The following is a 23,231-nucleotide window of genomic DNA, read 5'->3' as shown; positions in this document are numbered from 1 at the left end:
TACCTAGGCTTTGGGAAACAGCCTTGGATTTGTCCTTTTTGACAACTTTGAACTTTTCTGAGTGCAAGAGCGCCTGGCAGCTGGACGTGGTCGGTGGTGCACAGTGTGTCGGGTTGTTTGCAGTGGCTGTCCCGCTGAGAGGTGAGTCAAAGGAGAGGACTTTTGGTTCTGTCAAATTGAAATCAAAAGCGAAATGACCTCTAAACGTCTGCTATGAGCACATTTAGTTTTATATATGAAACAAAATCACTCAAAATGGCTTAAATTTACAGTTTTCATCTGATGCTAAAATAGAAAAACAACATGTAAAAGTACAGGCTCAGAGCGAATCCGTGTGTCATTCGTTCAAACAATATTCAAGTTGAAAACAAAAGCGAAATTACTTGTAAACATTTGCGATGAGCGTTTTTGGTTTTGTGTAATGGAATCTAATTATTCCATATGGCTTAAAGTTAAATATTTCAATCTGATGCTTAAATCGAAAGATACATTTTAAAAGCACAGGCTCAATGCAGCATCATCCATCCATCCATCCATCCATCCATCCATTTTCTTCCACTTGTCCGTTGCCAGGTCATGGGGGCAGCTGTTGGAGTTGCCCAAATCACACTGCACCAGCCCCTTATGGTCCCTCCTGCAGGTGGTGGGTCCACAGAGGGACGGCCTCATAGTTCTACCCGGGCCTGTTGGTCTCTCATAAGGGGCTTCTGAACCGCTCTCTGTCTGACCCGTCACCTATAGGACCTGTTTGCCATGGGAGACCCGACCAGGGGCACGAAGCCCCGACAACAGAGCTCCAGGATCATTCGGGTGCTCAAACCCTCCACCACGTTAAGGTGGCGGTTCCAGGAGGGGCAGCATCAAATGGGATTTATTCGTTTGCAGCAGCCGAAGTTTCCTCTCTCAGAAGTCAAGGCGCAGAGAAGCGCAAACATCTTTAGCAATAACCCCGGGGCTGTGTCCGTGCGGGTCACAGGTCTAACGCCAATAACAAGATACATAAAGTAGAACAGACATACGCGCACCTGGCACACATCAGCGCGCGCACGTCTGATGCAGCGCCGCCAAAACAGCCAAACTTTTCTTGTCATCAGCCGCTCGAGTTTGTAGATACGGCGTCGTCCAGATGTTTGACGCGTGTTTGCAGCAGTGGCTGAATGTTTGGCGCGGTTTAGCTGCGAGGCCACCGCAGTCTGTGGTGCGCACTGGACACGCATTTTTGGATACGATCAGAAGAACTACAGGTGGGCTGAGGCCTGTGGACAGGGGACGTCAGTGTTGTCCCTTGACCGGGAAACACGTGTGAAATAGAACTTTTCTTCAGGAATCATGGATCTGACAACATCTGGCACACGGGTGAGCTCCCATGTCACCTTCAAACCACACTTGGAGAAGTGCCACAGGTGCGCGTATGTCCCGTGCGTGCGCGCAGTCAGACACTGGCTGCATGTATAATGTATAATGTATAATGTATAATGTATAATGTATAATGTATAATGTCTGTTGTTATTGGCGTTAGACCTGTGAGCCGCACGGACACTGTCCCGGGGGTGTTGCTAAAGATATTTGCGCTTCTCTGCGCCTTGACGTCTGAAAGAGAGGACACTTCGGCTGCTGCAAAAGAATAAATCATAATTGAGTACCTAATAATCCTGCACTGAGCCCGTGCTTTGAAAAGGTGTCTTTCGATTTAAGCATCAGATTGAAAACTCTACATTTAAAGGGACTAGATGCAAGTTTGGGATTTTATACTCACTAACTGACACTCACGTAACTGAAGATTCTATATTAAAGAGGGGGTATTCTGCTTTTTTCAGTCACATAGCACCAGTCTATATCACACTACAATGATGACCAAACCTTCTGGTCTGTAAATGCAGTAAATTAGAATAACTGCCTTGTATAAAATTGCTCTCTCAAAATGGCTGTAGTGAATGTCTTGAAATAGGCCTCTGTCTCTTTAAGAACCTCTGACCCTTTCCGACACGCCCCCTCCACACGCTGTCTGTGGCATCAGTGAGGAGGGGGTTCTGCTGAGGAGCAGTGGTTGGTTACTCGGCTGGTGATGAAAGCTCGGAGGCGTCTCCAGGAGGTGGGGGCGTTCCTAGGAGGACTCAGGCAAACCTATCCCTAAAATGGCCGCCATCAGAGTTTTTACAGATTACTCAAAAATACGTGAATGTGCCAAGGCAACACTTCAGCCATGTTTTTAATGAGGGAGTGACATAATAACATGATGTAAAGCTTGAAAAAGTCGATTTGCATAATACCCCCCCTTTAAGCTCGTGCATGACGGCACTTCAGACCCGAATTAACACCTTTGTGAGTGACAGTGCAGGATTTTAGAGGCAGTTGTGGTGAAAAGGTCTGAGCTCATTCTACACATTAGGACATGGCTGGAACATGTAGGGGGAGGAAAATACCTTATTTTGACATTTTTAAACCCTGTATAGTCCCTTTAAGCCATTTAGAGTGAATTGGTTTCATTACATAAAACGAAAAACGCTCCTAGCAGACGTTTCTGGTCTGGTCAATTTGAATATTGATTGAACGAATGACACACGGATTGCTCTGAGACTGTGATTTCTATTTATTTTTTTCCATTTTAGTATCATATTGAAATGTTATAATATGTGAAATGAAATGAAAAAATGCTCATAGACGTTTCTGGGTAATTTCATTGTTGTTTTCAAATTGAAAATTGATTGAACAAACCCGGTCTTCATCTCGTATGTATCAATTTCTAACTTTCTTCACTTTCTCCCTCTTAAAAAGGCGCCTACGATGGCTCAGAGCACCAGTGGAGTGAAGAGTGCGGTCCAGACCCCGGGCCCCGCCGTGGTCCAGGGACATGTCCACACGCCAGCGCCTCTGAGCTCCTCTCAGGGCCAGCAGTTTCAAAGGCTAAAGGTACAGTTCACGTTATAACATACTCCCTATGTCGTCTCATTGGTTTTAACTAGGGGAGGGAACATCTGGGTACCTCACGATTCGATATTCGATAGTAACACCTTTCTGAGTGACAGTGCAGGATTTTAGAGGCAGTTGTGGTGAACAGGTCTGAGCTCATTCTACACATTAGGATACGGCTGGAACATGTAGGGGGAGGAAAGTACATAATCTTAACATTTCTAAACTCCGTATAGTCTCTTTAAATAAATAAGTAAGTAAATGACCCCTGACTTTCACACTAAAAGTGGGTCTATCATTGGCATCACTTAGTTTACATTTCAGTAAACAAGAAACCACAGTCCTGTTTCAAAAGGAATAAATCAACCACACATTAATCTCATTCATAATTATTCAAAGTCATATGTTTGTGTGACGGTGCTTGTGCAGTGCTGCCCTCTACTGTCCTGGCTGAATTCTTGACAGTTATTGGCCTCTATGGAGCACTGCTGCCTCATTAATATGCATGATGTCGGTCATTAATATATCAGCATTGTATCAATCAATCAATCATTCAAAGTTTATTTATATAGCACCTTACACCAACACAAGGAAGACCAAAGTGCCTCACAGAAAGATAAAACAATATTAAAAAATAATCAATCAAATAAGTGCGATCTAAGTCTTAAAAGCTAGTTTGAAAAGATGAGTCTTCAATCTCGACTTAAAGAGGGACGGCTCAGTGAGAACACGCAGACTGAGGGGCGGCCCCACTGTTTGTACCGGGACCTGGGCACGTCCAGAACCATTTGATCAGAGACCGGAGACTCTGCTGGGGCGATGTACGGTCACCAACTCAGTCAGATATAACGGAGCGAGACCATGGAGGGTCCTGCAAAATATCGCGACATATCATAAAATTGATATATTGTCACACCCCCAGTGTTAACATCGTTTTGTTTTGTTTTAGGTTGAAGATGCTCTGTCCTACCTGGACCAAGTGAAGCTGAAGTTTGGAAATCAGCCACAAGTTTACAACGATTTCCTCAATATAATGAAAGAGTTCAAGTCTCAGAGGTCGGTTTCTTTACACAACTATGGTTGATTGTATGTTCTCTGACTTTTTTACCCTCCGGGTAATTTGCTTTCAGATGAGTATGTTGTGTTGCACTTTTAATCACAATGTAAATGGTTAAAGAAAGTATACCGTAGTATCCTTTGCATTGTGTGGATAGAGTGGTCGCCATGACTGTCTTCATCTCGTATACAAACTCGTAGCAGTCTTGAGGTTTACAAGTTGTATGTAATTACCACTTTGAGCCATTTTCCAAAGGCATTATTCCAAGTGGGAGGTGGGAAATTTAGCAGTTACCAGTGACCTGGAACCAATGGGCAAGGAACACGCTTCTCTATGGTCCTTAAGGGGAACTGACGTTGCTGTAATACCAGGGCCGACTCTAGGAGACACTTGGGGGCATTGATTCTAATGGGACTTCAAACGTCCCAAGAACGGCTTTAGAGCCTGACTCCAAAGAGTTTGTCTTTTTCTAAAAATGTTTTTAACAACGCTAGTTTTTCAGCCTGAAATTGGAAGCATTTTCAGTACATTGACTGACTCCAGAGCCTGTCAATCAAGCTCTGGAGCTCTGTGGAGGCTCCTATAAAGGAACAGGCTGCGTAGGAGGAGACAGAGCGAACATTAAGGTTCACACAGGACTGAGGAACCTTTTTCTATGAATGGGGCTGAATGGGACCCACTCATCTTTATTATATTATATCTATGCCTGGAACACACCATAAGTCCCAAGCAGTTTTGTGTGACTTTTGTCTGTCAGTAGGTGGCAGCAGTGAGCTCAGGTTTTTATTTTTTCTTAGTCAATAAAAATATTTTCATAGTATGAAAGCTATGATGAAATGTATGGCTCAACAGGATGAACGCCGATGGAAACAGTTTTTATTCAGGATTACTTTATTCCATTACTTATATATCTTATATATCTCTGTACTGCACTGATTGCTGTGATTGTCCCGCTCTTTTACAGCATCGACATCCCGGGAGTGATGAACCGCGTGTCCCAGCTCTTCAAGGACCACCCAGACCTCATCATGGGCTTCAACACCTTCTTACCTCCCGGATACAAGATTGAAGTGCAGACTAAATTATTATTTACAATGTTGGCTTGAAATAATGTGACCAGATTTATGGTAGTATCTAAGTATTTAGACTGTCCATATGAACCAAGGCTGATTTTTTTTTTTTATTCAGCATAATATAAGAAGGAACATGGTGGCATTATTCAGTCACACAGGTGTTATTGTTGTCAGTTGAATGTTGAGGCAGAAGGTGATTATGGACATTTTTCTTTCAAAAACCATGAAAGGCACGAGAACATAATTCTCCTCCTCCCTCTCTCTGAAATCATGTAATTAAATTATAGAACATAGTGAATGCCTGATGTGAACTCCTGGATCAGGAGTCTTTGTGTTTCTACATTTTATAGACAGCTAACTGGACTATCTGTGCCCAGACCACTGCCCCCTCGGCTGACCGGACCACGGACGGGCCCTCCATCTCAGCTGACCGGACCACGGACGGGCCCTCCACCTCAGCTGACCGGACCACGGACGGGCCCTCCACCTCAGCTGACCGGACCACGGACGGGCCCTCCACCTCAGCTGACCGGACCACGGACGGGCTCTCCACCTCAGCTGACTGGACCAGGGACGGGCCCTCCACCTCAGCTGACCAGACCACGGACGGGCCCTCCACCTCAGCTGACCGGACCACGGACGGGCCCTCCACCTCAGCTGACCAGACCACGGACGGGCCCTCCACCTCAGCTGACCGGACCACGGACGGGCCCTCCACCTCAGCTGACCAGACCACGGACGGGCTCTCCACCTCAGCTGACTGGACCAGGGACGGGCCCTCCACCTCAGCTGACCGGACCACGGACGGGCCCTCCACCTCAGCTGACCGGACCACGGACGGGCTCTCCACCTCAGCTGACCGGGCTATGGACCGGGCCTCCACCTCAGCTGACCGGACCACGGGCCGGGCTTCCACCTCAGCTGACCGGACCAGGGACGGGCCCTCCACCTCAGCTGACTGGACCACGGACGGGCCCTCCACCTCAGCTGACCGGACCAGGGACCGGACCTCCACCTCAGCTGACCGGGCTATGGACTGGACCTCCACCTCAGCTCACCGGACCACGGACTGGACCATGGACCAGGCCTCCACCTCAGCTGACCGGACCAGGGACCGGACCTCCATCTCAGGTGACCGGGCTATGGACCGGACCTCCACCTCAGCTCACTGGACCACGGACTGGACCAGGGACCGGGCCTCCACCTCAGCTGACCGGACCACGGACCGGGCTTCCACCTCAGCTGACTGGACCAGGGACCGGGCCTCCACCTCAGCTGACCGGGCTATGGACCAGGCCTCCACCTCAGCTGACTGGACCAGGGACCGGGCTTCCACCTCAGCTGACTGGACCAGGGACCGGGCTTCCACCTCAGCTGACCGGACCACGGGCCGGGCCTCCACCTCAGCTGACCGGACCAGGGACCGGACCTCCATCTCAGCTGACCGGGCTATGGACCAGGCCTCCACCTCAGCTCACCGGACCACGTACTGGACCATGGACCGGACCTCCATCTCAGCTCACCGGACCACGGATGGGGCCACCACCTCAGTCGACAACTACTAAGTCAATACCTGTTACTACAACCCACAAAAAAAAGATAAATGTAAAATATATAATCGAAACCCAGCAATTAAAAAAATTCTATCCTAAAATTATTTCAAACTTTAAATCCGGCAAAGAGAATATGGGCTCCTCGCTGTAGCAGAGGATTACTTGGAGGTCACTTAAACGTCGGAGTCTGGCCTCCAAAAGGGAACAAATGGAACACTTACTAATCAACTCTAATACTACTATTATCGTCGGCGTCTTTAACATAAACTGGGACCAAAAAGAAGACAGAAAAAATGTTAAAACAATTACTGATTACTGCAGTTTAACCCAGATTATAGATAAACCTACCAGAATGACCACTCACAAACTAAAAGTGATCTTGTGTTTACAAACAAACCCGAAAGAATCACCCATACTTCTCATTTTTTAACTGGAATATCATAATGCAATTTTTTTAAATATTATTTTTAACATCGATTACATAATTTATTTTGAAATACATCACATACAAGATAAAAAAAAAGCAATAATGTAATTCCAAAACAACATTTGAAAGTGGCCGTAAATGATCTTGATTGGAATGCAATTTTCTTCTTCGGAAGACTTTTGTACTGGATTTTTCAACAAAAATGATGGATCTAATGGCAATGAAACTATTCAATACCAGTCACTTGCTCTTTAATCCCATGTGGCTCCTGTAGCCAATAAAGCAGAATGGTAAAGGCAAGGCAAGTTTATTTGTAGAGCACAATTCATACACAAGGCAATTCAAAGTGCTTCACAGTTGAAAACAAATAGAATCAATAAAAACATCAACATAAAATTAATCAATTACAGTAAAAGGCGAGAGTGCAGATAAAATACTTTCAGTTATATGCATGGGCAAAAAGAACTGTTTTCAGCCTGGATTTGAACATTGTCAGAGTTGAGGCCTGTCTCACATCCTCGTGAAGACTGTTCCAGATTTTAGCTGCATGAACCACAGCCTCACCGTGTTTATTATTGACTCTGGGAACCACCAGGAGGCCCCTCCCTGAAGTTCTCAGGGCCCGAGATGGTTCATACGGCTGTAACATGTCAGAGATGGACTTTGGAGCTAAACCATGAAAAGACTTGTAGACAAGCAGAGCTGTTTTAAAGTCTATTCTCTGAGTGACAGGAAGCCAGTGCAGAGATCGGAGCACTGGACTAATATGGTCGTATTTCCTGGTTCTTGTCAGGACTCGAGCAGCAGCGTTCTGGATGTACTAAACTAAAGATACTCTTCTTGTGTGGCTATAATCAGTGTTGGGCAAGTTACTTTAAAACAGTAATATATTCTATATTAGCAGTTACAGCTTTTGCATATTACTGTTTCATAAATGTAGCTGAGTTTCACTACTTTGAGTTACTTTTGGCAAAATATCAACTAAAAATAGTAATAATTCCACTGAGCAAAAGTGCTGCCAACTATTTCCTTTTCCTTCCCTATCGCCATTCTCTCTTGTTCTGTTTTGACTTGCTTGATGGGTTATAAATTGAATTTCTTGATTGTATGTGCGAAATTGGGAAATAAACTAAACTAAGCTAAAACTTCACCCCCACTGCTTTCAGACTGTACAACAAGACGGTGAAGTAACATGTGCAATAACCCCTTGCAGAATACACACAATAATCCCTGCATTTACATCATTTACCTGCATCACTTTATCAACCACTTGCACTATGATGTAAACCTGCACTGCTAACACTGACAACAGCTTTACAACTGTTATAGTCTGTTTACTTAGTACTTACTGTTTATACTTTTTGTCCCCACAAAGTCCTAGGTTCGTCATTGTATATAAGATATCACTATTTGCCATTTAATCGTTTTTTCCCTCACATTTCCTGCCTATTTTGAGTGTTTCTAAGAGCTGAATGTAACTAAATTTCTCCATTGTGAGATCAATAAAGGGGGAGGGCCTGATAAGTTATAACTAACTTCTTCCTACTCCTCCTTCCTACTACTTGAGCAGCACTAAGACTTCTTATGTTGTGAATAATTTCTGTTATATGTCGACTATTGCTGGGTTGCAGGCGACATCACAACATTCTAAAGGCCTATACTATTATATAGAGGAAAAAATATTTTGTTTTTGAGGACATTTTTGGTCTTGTCCAGAGAGATCATGGACCCAGTGACTGATATTAACGATATTTTTTTCTAATTCATGCATTTTCTTTTTAGCTTCGACTTGTGAATGTGTAATGCTGTTAAAGGAATAGGCCACCGTTTTTACATACTGAGATATGTTCTTACCTTAGCTTTGACGAGTTCTTTAGGACCGAAATCCGCGCAGTAATCTTCACTTTACTGTGCGGATGCCAAATTACTCCTGGTATTATTACGCCTTACAATATACTTCCCCCTTTTATCCGCTTAGAAAATCTACATTGTTTAATTTTGTGTAATTATGCTTTGTAGTGGAACACTTCACGTAACCATATTTAAATAGGGAAAACGTGGAAGAGCTTGGTAGCTTCTATCTTGACCTGTTTTGGATAAATGCTAACGCCGTCTGCGCTGTGTTTACGTGACTGAAGGCACAGGTGAAGATCAGACATGTCCTAAAGAACTCGTCAAAGCTAAGGTAAGAACATATCTCAGTCTGTAAAAACGGTGGCCTATTCCTTTAATAGGAAAAACTAGCTCCTGCTCCCCATTGGGTCCGGTGACATCATCATATTCTAGAACCTGCAACCCAGCAATACCTGTATGCATCTGTTGCTCAAATAAACTAACTAAAATAAAGGCCATCTTATCTTATCTCTTTTTTTTTTACTACTTAAATATTTGCACATTTCCTGTCTATTTTGCACACCCTGAGTGATCTTAAGTGCCGAATGTAACAAGTGAATTCCATTGTGAGATCAATAAAGGATTATCTTATCTTACCTCATATATTCCCATATTTGGTTTCAGTAACATGCTATATATACATGTTACTGAAAAAAAGTAACATATTTTTGTAACTCGTTCCTTTTGTGATACGTTACCCCCAACACTGCCTATAATAAAAAGTTTTTTGACCTGAACCAAACTTGCCACAGGAGGCGGGGCTTCTTTGTTTTCATTGTGCTCCGGACCAATCCCCGCGCGCGGTGGGAGGAGCCGAGTCCGCCCCGGCCGAAGCCCCGCCTGTATGTTCAGGGAACACCGCTTCATACATACACTGTTGTTAGCGACCGATCCACTGTTGGCACTTGGATTTTGTCCTTTTTATTTGACAACTTTGAACTTTTCTGAATGCAAGAGCGCCTGGCAGCTGGACGTGGGTCGGTACACTAGTGTGTCGGGTTGTTTGCGGTGGCTGTCCCGCTGAGAGGTGAGTCAAAGGAGCCCGCTAGCCGAAGGTAGCCTTTTGGAGGGGTGTTGTAGCATTCACTCAGCTGCTACCTAACCTTGTCGATTGTGGCAAAGGGGACGTTTCCTGCGGCTGATTCTCTGCTAAGACTGGGTGATGCGGGAGAGGGTCGCCCTGATTCCCATCGGTTATTCAGATTTGAGAAGTGACTTGCCTGCCGACCTTAAATGAATTCAAGCTAGTCGAGGCGAGAGCTAGGAGCGCTGACCATGATTTAGCATGGAAGCTAACGCTAAACACACCTGACCTATCGACAACAGCTGCTTCATATTGTTGTTCTGCTGCTTTTTATTTGCGCCAGCTCTGTGTTTATGCACATACATGACGTGGGGATTTGTTTGACTGCCATATTTGGCTCTGTACATAACTTCGCGTCAACGCAACGTAGTTGAGAGTTAGCTTTAGCCTCGTTAGCATTCTTTCACTCGGAACTTGCCAAAGGACTTCATCTAACTACTCGACGAAGCTGCTCTCGGGCACCCGTCCTTTAACTACGCGGCTGCCTTGCGTGTTGTTTACTGAAACGAGACGTTGAATGAAGTTGAATCTGCCTCGAAGTGATCCGTTTTTTTGTTCCCCCATTTCGCGAAATTCTCTTTAATGTTGTCGCGAAAAGGCGCCGTCGCGATAAACCGTGACAAGCGCGTCGCGTCGGACACGCTCTGCAAAGTGTAGCGTTTGATGGTTTTTTTTAGTAACTTTCAAAAGATTTCCAGCCGAAGCGGACAGCTCAGGAGTGAAGCGATGAGCCCTATGGTTGAGCCTGGTGTTTGTCAGAGAGGGGGAGGGGATGAGCAGAGAGAGAGAGAGAGCACGCCGACACACACACACACACGCACGGACAGCGACGCTTCACGGTCGGCCCGCGGATCCGTGCTTGACCCCTCCGATCGAACCGAAGCTCGACCGTGTAGTTTTTCATCGACTCTCGCGCGTTCTAGATATACCATCGAGCGATCCCCACAGCCAATGCCCGTCGAAATGAGCGAGTAAAAAGGGTGCTGCGTTGCCTGACCGCGCCGCTGAGCTCCTACGGCTCCTACAAGCGGGAGGAGGAGTGCGCACAGTGCGTTATGTGCGCAGCAGAATGTGGCCAATGACGTCTGCCGGTTAGGGAGCGTCAGCAAATGTGTTGTGTGGGGGGAAAACGGATACTTCAGCGAAGGATTATATACGCTGCGATTAATTTAGTGGCATTAGAAAAATACAATTGGATTTCTGTAATAATAAAAAGCATGTTATAGTGAATTTTATTTTATTTTTCTAATATCCAGATATACTTTTCTGCACAGCTATGTAAGTTATGTGGACCCCTTTCTGATATTGGTATGAAATAAAGATTACATCGGCACCGAAGTAGACAAAAAAACTGTAGCTTTAACCTCTTAACCCCCTCCTGAAGGCAAGGCAAGTTTATTTGTATGGCACATTTCATGCACATGACATCTCAATGCGCCTCACAGTAACACCCAACATAGTAAAAATAGAAAAAAAGCATTTAAACACAATGAAAACCAAGAAAACAAATCATTAGTTACAATTTCATAAATAAATAAAAAAGAGTTTCAATCTCCATAGGCTGCAGTAAAAAGGTGTCCTTTCAGCCTGGACTTAAAAATGCTCAGGGTTGAGGCCTGAACCGAGCAAATTTTCTCCAGTGTGGCATTGCCCAAATCTAAAAGCTTCTCAAAAAGAAAAGCGTGAAAAAAAAACAAATGATGATGAAAACGCAACATTAAAGTGACTAAAGAGCAAGAAAAGGGCATCAAAAACATGACAAACGCAACAAAAAAGTGATGATGAAAGTGTCAAAAAGGTGACGTCAACAAAGCGAGGAAAAAGATGAGTGTAGATGCATTTTTTAGCTTTCATCTGAGACTTTACTTTCCAGCAGAGGAGCTTTTAGATTTGGGTAAAGTCGAACGAGGGCTGAACGAGATGGCCAAAATGTTATTTCTCGATGTTTATTCCAGTTATCTCGATATTGATACGCTATAACTAAGGGTGAGGTGAAAAACAAGCATTTTTCAGAAAAATAAAAACATAATACAAAAGACTGCAGTTTCATAGATACAAATCTATGTAATGTATATTTTGCTTTTTCGATTTGAATATCTTGAATGTTCATTTACGATATATCTTTCAGCCCTAAGTCGAACTGGAGAAAATGCGCTCGGTTAAGGCCTGTCACAACAACAAAATCTAAAGTTTGATATATTACGGCAGGAAACTAATTGCGATAAACGATATAATACCGTAAGAACTAACTTTTAAGCTTAACAATTGCAGTTAAGCTCCGTTCTGTTCCAAAACTAATGATTCTTAAAATATCCCACAATTAACATGAAACACCATGAGACACAACTTACTTTGGGCAAAAAGTATGGCATTGGAAAAGTGAGGGATTAATGCAAATAAATGTTCTGACGATAAATATTCAGCCCAAAATGTGTTGTTTATCTTGTCATTTACTGAACGAAAAGTGGATATACAGCAATTATCGCTAAATATTTCTGTTTGTGTGTGCTATTTACAGACGGCCCCTAATGAATCTGACGTCGGATTGAAACAACACACCTAAAGGCCATTGAGCCGTCACCAACCTCTGTCTGAGGGCACGCGGGTGTCCTTTAGGGCCTGCTCAATAGCCCTGAGACTATACTAAAAAAGTGTTGAATGAAATGAACTTCTTACAATCAGATTTCATTACTGTATATAGGTATTTGTGTTCTTTGACTCACTTCTCTGTTGTTTATTTTTAACTGGCAGCCCCGGACGACTATGTGCCTTTGAAGTAGCTGACCCTGCTGTAGAGTTTGGGAAATATGAAATTGTTTTGGATACATCAATTGGTTGGAAACAAGCAGACATTGTCCATAGACTTGCATTTCATTAAAACAGTATGAAATAGAAGGGAAAACTGTGGAAAAAATTGTGATATTTAAAGATATTTAAAAGTGTTTTTGTAGTGCCAGTTCTGCTTTATTAATTGGATGAGACACAGACAGATATCTATGAAATTTTCAATGTACAAAACTCTACAGACCCTAACTTGAAAAACAAAGTAGGTTTCCATCAAAAATAAAAAATGTTCATGTAATTTTTGCTCTTTTTAAGTCTGTGTTTACTAGAAAACGATTAATACATTAGTTGTTTCAGCCCTATTAGCAACACAAAATGAAAGCAGTGTGATGATCCTCTCCCGATCTCTATACACACATTCATTTTTACATGATTAAATGCCATTAAAATGTAGTTTTTTAATACGGCCCTTGTATTAAGTATTTTCTTGTGTCCCTTCTTGTGTATCGCAGGTGCCTCAGCCAGCTCGAGTATGTTCACAGGATGAAGAGACGCGTGGTGGACCAGGAAGCAGTATTCTCCTCCCAGCAGCAGCAGCAGCAGCGCCGTCCCACCATCCCGGGGCTCCCAGAGGGTCTGCAGCACCGCCCCCTGGCCCCGACCTCTACTGTCGCCGAGCCTTCCACAGACATGCAGCCAACCAGCGCCATCCAGTACTCACTCCCACAGGGCTACCAGGTGTGACATTTTGAGAAAAACATGTACTTTTACACCAGTGGTTCTCAACCTTTTGGCGCCACAACCCCCATTTTAACAGTAAAAGGGATTCGTGACCCCTGCTCGGGTCACACCGTGAGAAATAGAAATAGTAGCCGACATAATTCTTAGCCTCTTAACTCCCGCCTGAACCGAGAGGATCTTTTTCCTCACGTCATCACATTTTTTTCCCATCATTTTTTTGTTGGGTATTCTACTCATTCTTTTATCTTTTTGTCATTTTTTGTCACATTTTTGTCATTTTTTTCCGTCATTTTTTGTCATTTTTTTGTCACGTTTTTGTAATTTTTTTGTCACATTTTTGTCATTTTTAATCATTTTTTTGTCGTTTTTTTGTCAATTTCTTGTGACATTTTTGCCACTTTTTCATCAATTTTTCGTCACTTTTTTGTCAATGTTTTCTCACTTTTTTTGTCCCACTTCCATCATTGTTTTTGTCTCAGCTTTTTTCCAGAAGCTTTTGGACTGGGGTAAAGCCAAACTGGAGAAAATGTGCTTGGTTCAGGTGGGAGTTAAGGGGTTATAAAAAAAAAAAAAAAGGCTAAAATGAAATTCATCAAACTACAAACAAATAATGGCACTCTGGTAAAAAAGCACACACATGCTACAATAAAATCACACACATGCTACAATAAAATATCAGATTATATGCTAATGAAAATATGGCTATTTTATCTAAATGATCTGGCGAGAACCACTGTTTTACACAATATGAAGTAAACTGTAACTGTGGCAACACCTATTCATCTGCACGAGTGTATCAATGTCTAACTGTCTTCACTTCCTCCCACTTAAAGGTGCCCACGATGGCTCAGAGCACCAGTGGAGTGAAGAGTGCGGCCCCTCACGCGGGGCCCCACACGCACAGCCTGACGGTCCAGACCCCGGGCCCCGCCGTGGTCCAGGGACATGTCCACACGCCAGCAGCTCTGAGCTCCTCTCAGGGCCAGCAGTTTCAAAGGCTAAAGGTACAGTTCACATTATAACATACTCCCTATGTCGTCTCATTGGTGGTCTGACGTTTTTAACCTACAACATATTGTTCATAATTTACAGTTGTTTTCGTGTGCATTGTACTGCTTTTTAAATAAGTAAATAAATGATCCCTGACTCTCACACTAAAAGTGGGTCTGTCATTGGCATCGCTTAATTTACATTTAAATAAACAAGAAACCACTGTCCTGTTTCAAAAGGAATAAATCAACCACACATTTATCTCATTCATAATTATTAAAACGATTATTCAAAGTCATATGTTTGTGTGAAGGTGTTTGTGCAGTGCTGCCCTCTACTGTCCTGGCTGAATTCTTGACAGTTCATGGCCTCTTTTGACTGAAAGCAATAGCATATTAATGCAGTGGAGCACTGCGTTAATATGCATGATGTCGGTCATTAATATGTACGACGTCATCAAATATTGGTATCGGACTAACAAGTATCATATCGTCCCGCAAAATATCGCGATATGTCGTAAAATCAATATATTGTCACACATTGTTTTGTTTTGTTTTAGGTTGAAGATGCTCTGTCCTACCTGGACCAAGTGAAGCTACAGTTTGGAAATCAGCCACAAGTTTACAACGATTTCCTCGATATAATGAAAGAGTTCAAGTCTCAGAGGTTGGTTTCTTTATTTTATTATTTTCTGACTTTTTTTAGCTTGTGTTCCCTCCGGGTATTTGGCTTTCAGATGCGCATGTTGTGTTGCACTTTTAATTGCAACTGACAAATCAGAATGACTGCAATTAATCAGACAGTATAGTATCCTTTGTATTGTGTGGATAGAATAATAAGAGTGTCTGACAGTTTCTTTAAGGGACCAGATGGAAGTTGTCGTTTTTATGCTCACTACTGCCGCCTCTGGTCTTAGGCGTAACTGCAGTTTCTACATTACGCTGTATGACGGCTCTTCAGTCCCGAATTTACACCTTTTTGAGTGACAGTGCAGGATTTTAACGGCAATTGTGGTGAATAGGTCTGGGCTCAACATGGAGCATGTAGTGGGAGGAGAATACATCATTTTAACATTTTTTACTCTGTCTAGTTCCTATTCTAGACACTATAGTATCCTTTGTATTATGTGGATAGAATAATAAGAGTGTCTGACAGTTTCATAAGAGAAACCACACCATAATCGGACAACAGCAAAGGCTCTTGGCCCCAGTAAGCATTTCTGCATGACTTTTTCCATCAGTAGGTGGTAGTGATAGTGAACCCAGCTTTTTGTTTATTCTTATACAAAAAATATCTAAAGATTGACATATTCTTAGGCCCTGTCTACTCGCAGTTAAGCTCAGGACTAAAAGCAACATCTCATCCATATGTAGCCAGCGATTTGGGCGTCTGTAAACAACCATTTTCCAAACCATGTCCAAGAGCAGACAGATCGCGGAAAGATCGCGAAGCGCCGTTTATGCGGCTCCGTTGTTACGGTGTCTCTGCAACTTTTGTCAAGACGACGACATCCCAGTGTTTTATAAGCGTTTTGACTTCATGTGGATATAGCCGAAGTCCCAAGCATGACTTTTTGTGTCAGTAGGTGGCAGCGGTGAACCCAGCTTTTAGTTTTTTCTTAGTAAAAGAAGCTATGATTTATTGTATGGCTCAACAAGATGAACTCAGATATGAACCCTTTTTACTCAGATTACTTTATTCGATTACTTATGTAGCTCTAATACTGATTGCTGTGATTGTCCCCGCTCTTTTACAGCATCGACACCCCGGGAGTGATCAACCGCGTGTCCCAGCTCTTCAAGGGCCACCCAGACCTCATCATGGGCTTCAACACCTTCTTACCTCCCGGATACAAGATCGAAGTGCAGACCAACGACCTGGTGAACGTGACCACGCCGGGTCAGATCCACTACATCACTCCCCACGGCATCTCCGTGCACAACATCCCAGTGACCGGAGCGCCCAGCCAGCCGGCGAGCCAGTCCGCGAGCCAATCCACGAGCCAATCCGCGAGCCAGTCCGTGAGCCAGGCCCCGCCCCCGCAGCAGAGCGCACCAGCGGCCGCCCCACACATCACCTCCCACACCACCGCCGCCCCCACCACCGCCACCCCCACCACCCCTGTCCAAACACAGCCCCCGCCCAACAAGGTCAGCAAGGTATGTGCAGCCAGGAACCAGGAAGTCCAACCTAAACGTGTTCTACAATGATTAATATCTTTGTATTCCTCTCTTTCCCTCCACAGCCTCTGCAGTCGCCGGCTCACACGCCCACCCCTCAGCCCAACCCGTCCATCCCCTCGTACGCCTCTCCGCGCTCCCCTCCGGCCCAGTGCCACACCCCTGTGAGCAGCACCCCCTCCGGCGGGCCCCCCCTCCAGAACAACCAGCCCGTGGAGTTCAACCACGCCATCAACTACGTCAACAAGATCAAGAACCGCTTCCAGGGGCAGCCGGACATCTACAAAGCCTTCCTGGAAATCCTGCACACGTACCAGGTACAACAAAGCACCGTCTGTTCAGCCACTGTGCACAGATTTACCCAGGAGCGTGGGTATAACAAGAGATGCTGAAAATTAACTGTCTAGTGAACTGAACAGTTTTCGAGAAGGAACATACAGAACGTTCAGAAGAGTCTCCGCTGACCACATTTTCAATAGAAGAGATGACACAGGGCTACATGTCTAAAACTGTGAAATGCCAACCATTTTTCTCTGTCAGGTCAGGTGTTTGTGCCAAGAGGGTTTAAAATCGGGGGAAAAAAATATTAAATGAGGGTTGCTTCATTTTGAAAGGTTTTATTTGAAATAAGATTTGTGTTCCATTATACTATGTTACAAACATCTCCAGTAACTCCCTAATTGTGGAGAGTCGGGCACCAGGACAGATATTATGAAACAAATACATTTGGCTGATTGAGCAAAACCAATGTGACATCGACACACATCAATGACACATTTTTGCACTGAACTTAATTTTACCCAAATTTACTTCAGTTTTGGCCTCATTCTGGTCCTGATATAGCGTTTTGGTGACACTTTATTTTACACTACAATGACACATTGTTCCTGGCAAAATTTAGTAATGTAATCTGCTTTGTAACAATCTTTAATAACTAAATTACTATGTAATCCATACACAATGGAATAATGTGTATTAGGTACATGATGTAATAAGACCCAGAGCGTTAGGGTCTTATGTTTTACTACATTATGTCCCTCCAAACAACAGATACACATTATTCCATTGTGTATTTAATCATTAGGTACAAGATAACCCTTTGCAGGTCATTTTGATTCACTCGCCTGTAAAATGACGCCTCCAAATTAAAGTCATTGCTGTTAATGTCCCTTATAGAATTTACATAATACTCTTGCATGTGAGTCTCTAGTTCAGTGTGACTATCAAAGCCACTATTGGCAAGATATCAACTACAGCACTGAATAAAAGAATAATTGTCTTTATTCTCGCCAACATTTTTTTTGATGAAAATAAAGGTCCACAGCTGCAATAGACAGGTGGAACCAAAACACACTCTGAAATATATGTTCAAGTGGTGGTATTTTTATAGGCTCAAAAACAGGTCAACAATATCTGTAAAATAAACATTGTACATCAATTTTTACATGGATACGTCCAATGCGTTTTATAGGACTTTTGTCTGACCCAAATCTATGATTTTGACTAGTAGCATGTGGGGCAATGTGACTGTGGTGCGTATAGGAAGGCATTTAATGGTGCACGTCCTGCCGGCGGAACGTAGCTTCATCAGGGGGTTAAACACAGCACATTACATTGTACAATGTATCAAAGGTACTGTAAAATAAAGTGTTACCAGTAGGGCTGCTCGATCATAACATGATTATTTTAGTAATAATTGAAATCACGATTATTTGTTGCCTTTGAAAAATATATCTTTATATATTGTATTTATTTATTTATGTATTAATTCTTGATATCTTATTTGGACAATTAAAAACCCCAAATTATATTAAATACCGGTATGCTCAAGTTTCTAAACTAATCCTCTATTAAGAGATCTATGTTACACCTGCCCAAGCAAACTGAGCACGTGGACCGATGACATCATCACTGAGTGCTGTTTGTTTATGTCGGACCAGAGCATTTGCTGGCAGCACTTGAAATGCGAAGGGAACAAAATCCATCATCCCAGGAGCATGACATTAGATTTTTAGACTAAACCAGCCCTGGCAAAGGATATAGAGGCTTCTAAACTTCTGTTCTCCTTTCAAGAAAAGGTGGACACTTATCAGTAGCGTTATCTCAAGAGCTACGTATAAACATAATTAAAATAATCCACGACAAATACAGCAGTTCAGCGGATCAGATGTGCTCAAATAAACCGCTCCTGAAAGACTTTCTGTGCTTTGGATGGACACTCAGGAGGACATCAATTATTTTTTCTCGATTATGCTATTTTTGTTGTTTAGTGTAATAATCAAAATCATAATTGGATTTTGATTAATTGCACAGCCCTAGTTACCAGTGTCTTGTCTTGTTTTGCCTCGGTTTTCTAATCACGATATTGCTTTACCAATATTGCACACCTGTATTACATATCACAATTTTTTTCCCATGTTGTGCAAAACTAGCGTGGATAAGCCCACTATTTGGAGATGACCGTAAACCATATCATTCTCTCCAGCAGTTTTATTTTTAAATTCCAAAGTTATAGGGCAAAAGGATCAGGTGAACCCTACTTTTTAAACGAAGTGTATTTAAGTATTGTTGTTTTTAAGTGTCGGTGTTGTTTCCTTGTGTCCGTCAGAAGGAGCAGCGGAACGCTAAAGAGGCGGGAGGGAACTACACCCCGGTGCTGACGGAACAGGAGGTCTACACTCAAGTGGCCAGACTGTTCAAGAACCAAGAAGATCTGCTTTCCGAGTTCGGGCAGTTCCTCCCTGACGCCAACAATTCTTTGGTGCGCTTTTTACCCCAGGCTTCTGAGTTACTGTCTATATTTCATCATCCTGTGTGTGTGTGTGTGTGTGTAAAGACAACCTTTTTATTTGAACCCTCAGCTGCTGAAGCCGAGCACAGACCGAGTGGACTCTGTGCGTAACGATCACGGAGCCACGGTGAAGAGGCCCCTCCTGAACAACAAGCAGAGGCTGAGTCAGAACGGCCTCCCGCTCCGGAGGCCGGGCGGGCTGCCCATCACCCCTCCCATCAAGGTGAGCAACCTTAGATGTTCCTATTTAGTTAGTCACGACTTTCCCAACAGCCTGTTTCATCATGGGAATCAGTTTGTAAGCAGGTTTCACAACATTGAGCTGTGCTTGTCTTTAGTTCTATGTAACAGTTGAGTTAGTGCTTCTTCCTGGTTTCCGATCGAAAAAATAATTATACATATAGTAAAATAGTGCATAATATCATGATACCTATACGTTTGTTAAGTGTGACGTCACGGCATCCGCTTCTGTGTCCTAGCAGAGCGGCTAATATGCGAGGAAAAAAAGCATTAAAAAGTCTTTAATACAGCAAACAATATTTCTGAAACTTAACGGGGAGTGACTGAACCTACTTATTTCTCAGACTCATTAGCCAAAAATGCCGCACCTACTGCTAAAAAGTATTATGTACTAAAGTCAGTACTTCCGGGGTTAGCGTAGCTGCTCCACCGTTAGTATTTATCTCCGCTAAACCGGAAGTACCTATTTTAGTAAGTAATACTTTTTTAGCAGTTGGTGCGGCAATTTTGGCTGATGAGTCTGAGAAATAAGTAGGTTCAGGCACTCTATCTATCAATCAATCAATCAATCAAAGTTTATTTGTATAGCACCTTACAACAACACAAGGAAGACCAAAGTGCTTCACAGACAGATAAAACAATATTAAAAAATCAATCAATAAAACAAGTGCGATCTAAGTCTTAAAAGCTAGTTTGAAAAGATGTGTCTTCAATCTAGACTTAAAGAGGGACAGCTCAGTGAGAACACGCAGACTGAGGGGCAGGCTGTTCCACAGTTTTGGCGCTACAACCCTGAAAGAACGATCGCCCCACTGTTTGTACCGGGACCTGGGCACGTCCAGAACCATTTGATCGGCAGACCGGAGAGCTCTGCTGGGGCGATGTGTGGTCACCAACTCAGTCAGATATAACGGAGCGAGACCATGAAGGGCTTTAAAAACAAACATTAAAATTTTGAAATCAATCCGAAAACGGACCGGGAGCCAGTGCAGGGAGGAGAGGACGGGAGTGATGTGGCTGTGTCTGGATGAACTCTATGGGAGAAATGCAGTTTTTGTAAGAAATCTCCAAAACGAATACTGGCAAATCATCATCACGGTCATGTTTTCGCATATTGTCACCACTTTTTGACGTTTTTCGGAGAAAGTAATTGCACATTAGTTCATGTGCTGACAGAGGAGACACTGAAGTTTGAGACAGTTTTTTATTTCATGTGGATTCCTCCAGTAATGACTGAGATATGAGCCAAAAACAAAGTTACCATAGTTACCGTCAGTTGCAGTAAAAATCGGTCCAGGGGTTTTGGCCGTGCTGTTTTCAATGTCAAATTTCTTATTCATAATCAGAACAGTAAAGTAACAATCAATTAATAAAAAAACAAACACAAGTAATTTCAGCCGTGTTACTTATCATTAGGTACCTACGCACAGTGGTCCCTAAAAATTACATATGCATTAAACTCTACTTATCAAATAAAATATATCAGTTAATCCGCATTTTCAACCCTATTTAACCTTTTCTCTTTACTTTTATTTCACAGAAGAAGCCAAAACTGATGGGAAAGGACCATGGGATGGGTGAAATCGGCAAACACAGCACAAGCACTGAGACGATGTTCTTTGAAAAGGTCAGTACTGTCTTGTACAGCAATAAAGTATCCCAAAAACATTATCAATCATCAAATATCTAAAGTTGATTTACATTTTAAGTTGGCACAAGTTAAAGCGGTGTAATGTCGGCCTCCCCACAGGTCCGGAAAGCCCTCCGCAGTCCAGAGGCGTATGACAACTTCCTGAGGTGTCTGCACATCTTCAACCAGGAGGTCATCTCTCGGGCCGAGCTGGTCCAGTTGGTCATCCCTTTTCTCGGGTAAGAGCTGTTCAACTGTTACCAGCCATCCATGTAACTTAAACATTATTTTCAGTAACTATAATTGCAGTAGCATTGAAAGTTAAAAAATGACCCCCATTCTGTTTTGCCGGATTCGAATAGTCTCCTAAAGTCAGCACACACTACACGACTTTTATGCCAGATTTCGCTCTAATTCTCAGTCGTGCCAGTCGCGTCTAGTCCAAGGCGGTCACATGGAGTCGTGTAGTGCCGGGGGGGTCACGACTGGACTGACGTTCGAATCGTGTAGTGTGGGCGGCAGAAAGACGCGACTAGATTCCAGTCGTAGGAAATCGAACATGTTTGATTTTTAAGCCCAATTTTGGACGCACGGGAGAAACGTGGGTGATTTTACCGTCCCAAATGTGAATGACAGAGAGATATAAAGACAGAGACCGCCGCGCCTCCTTTTTTCACTTCTCTGTTAAACCAGCGGCACAAACAACTCATTTCATGGCCACAGCCCCACACACGAAACAGCACAACTTTGTATCACCAAAAGTTCACGACAACCACCTTTTCCAGCTACATTTCAACCACGGACAGAGTTTAGCGGCTCTTACTGAGTTTGGAGACAAATTGTTTAGCTTCACCTCGCTGCTAACGGTGGCTAGCCTCCCCGCTATCTTCTCCGCTGTCTCCTCCATCGTGAGGTTGACACCCGTCTCCTTTTCTTATTAAATCCACTGAAATACGTCCCGCTTCTTCCTGTCGCCGACTTTTATCTCCATTTGACAGAACTATAGCCCAGTTGAAGCTTCGTAGTAGCAGTAAGCTAGCGCTGCGGTGTTGTGACATTGTTGACACCGTTGACCAATCGGGACACACACGTTTTCCCACGCTCACAAACACAGGCCTGTCTTTGCGGATTTGGGGTCAGTTTTGGAAGCCGTAGAGACGACAGACGTGCTGTGTTATAAAACATCAGCTGTTTGTCAGAATGGTGTAGTGTGTCGCTCTTACGATTCTCAGTCGTTAAGTGTGAACCCCCCATTCTATATAAAATCGTTTACGACTAGAAAAGTCGTGTAGTGTGTGCTGACCTTTAGATTCAACTTTGTCTTTCCAGGAAATTCCCAGAGCTCTTCTCGTGGTTCAAGAACTTCCTGGGCTACCGGGAGTCGATGCACGGCGAGCTGAGCCACGCCCAGAGTCTGCCCAAGGAGCGCGGCACGGAGGGCATCGCCATGGAGATCGACTACGCCTCCTGCAAGAGACTGGGCTCCAGCTACAGAGCGCTGCCCAAGAGCTACCAGCAGCCCAAGTGCACCGGGAGGACGCCCCTGTGCAGAGAGGTGGGCACAAGATCCTCTCCTTCATCTATAATATCTGATTTTGTCGTTGTCATACATGAGCGGGAGGACAGTGGGACGATATGTGATAATATGACTAATTGGAGGTACTTTTATTGGAGTTTACCTTTTCTGTGGAGCCTCTAAAATCATCGTGTTTAAGCTTCAGCTGGCATTAACGACCGCTACCAAAAAGTAAACTACTCCGGCTTCCATCTTTGAGCCAATACAGGAGGTGTTGCTTTGCTGTCTGTTTTGAGTTTGGTTCAGGAATTCTCCAGAGCAGCCATTCCCAAAGTCTGCCCCCTTATCCATGCAAAAATCCT

General features: G+C 43.6%; 2 protein-coding genes across 4 annotated transcripts in view; both read left to right on the top strand.

Moving 5' to 3' along the window:
• Positions 1 to 28: 28 nt before the first annotated feature.
• Positions 29 to 5,128, top strand: LOC306961858 (paired amphipathic helix protein Sin3a-like). The gene is made up of 4 exons (XM_079554790.1): positions 29 to 141; positions 2,776 to 2,910; positions 3,860 to 3,966; positions 4,932 to 5,128. Exons 2-4 carry the CDS (start codon positions 2,785 to 2,787, stop codon positions 5,071 to 5,073), a joined length of 375 nt encoding a protein of 124 aa, XP_079410916.1. The 5' UTR covers positions 29 to 141; positions 2,776 to 2,784; the 3' UTR covers positions 5,074 to 5,128.
• Positions 5,129 to 9,759: 4,631 nt separating this feature from the next.
• The window catches only part of LOC306961775 (paired amphipathic helix protein Sin3a-like), a 35,331-nt gene continuing 21,859 nt past the window's right edge, over positions 9,760 to 23,231 (top strand). For 2 of the 3 annotated variants that reach the window (XM_079554668.1, XM_079554666.1), the window contains exons 1-11: positions 9,760 to 9,940; positions 13,294 to 13,519; positions 14,356 to 14,526; positions 15,072 to 15,178; positions 16,269 to 16,671; positions 16,758 to 17,009; positions 19,301 to 19,453; positions 19,554 to 19,706; positions 21,264 to 21,350; positions 21,474 to 21,592; positions 22,683 to 22,908. In XM_079554668.1, coding sequence (XP_079410794.1) covers positions 13,325 to 13,519; positions 14,356 to 14,526; positions 15,072 to 15,178; positions 16,269 to 16,671; positions 16,758 to 17,009; positions 19,301 to 19,453; positions 19,554 to 19,706; positions 21,264 to 21,350; positions 21,474 to 21,592; positions 22,683 to 22,908 — 1,866 coding nt within the window. In that variant the 5' untranslated portion in view covers positions 9,760 to 9,940; positions 13,294 to 13,324. The remainder of the gene's footprint in view (positions 9,941 to 13,293; positions 13,520 to 14,355; positions 14,527 to 15,071; positions 15,179 to 16,268; positions 16,672 to 16,757; positions 17,010 to 19,300; positions 19,454 to 19,553; positions 19,707 to 21,263; positions 21,351 to 21,473; positions 21,593 to 22,682; positions 22,909 to 23,231) is intronic. The other variant, XM_079554667.1, reaches the window with a different exon arrangement.

Source organism: Gobius niger (genome assembly GCF_951799975.1).
Source record: "Gobius niger genome assembly, chromosome: 4".
In the NCBI taxonomy this organism is placed as follows: Eukaryota; Metazoa; Chordata; class Actinopteri; order Gobiiformes; family Gobiidae; genus Gobius; species Gobius niger.
This window is presented reverse-complemented; position numbering and strand designations above follow the sequence as displayed.

Excerpts from the sequence above, each read along its gene's own strand:
- LOC306961858 (XM_079554790.1), top strand. The coding sequence starts at position 2,785 with ATGGCTCAGAGCACCAGTGGAGTGAAGAGTGCGGTCCAGACCCCGGGC. Across the intron at positions 2,911-3,859 it reads AGCAGTTTCAAAGGCTAAAG|GTTGAAGATGCTCTGTCCTA; the intron begins GTACAGTTCACG and ends GTTTTGTTTTAG. Across the intron at positions 3,967-4,931 it reads AAAGAGTTCAAGTCTCAGAG|CATCGACATCCCGGGAGTGA; the intron begins GTCGGTTTCTTT and ends GCTCTTTTACAG.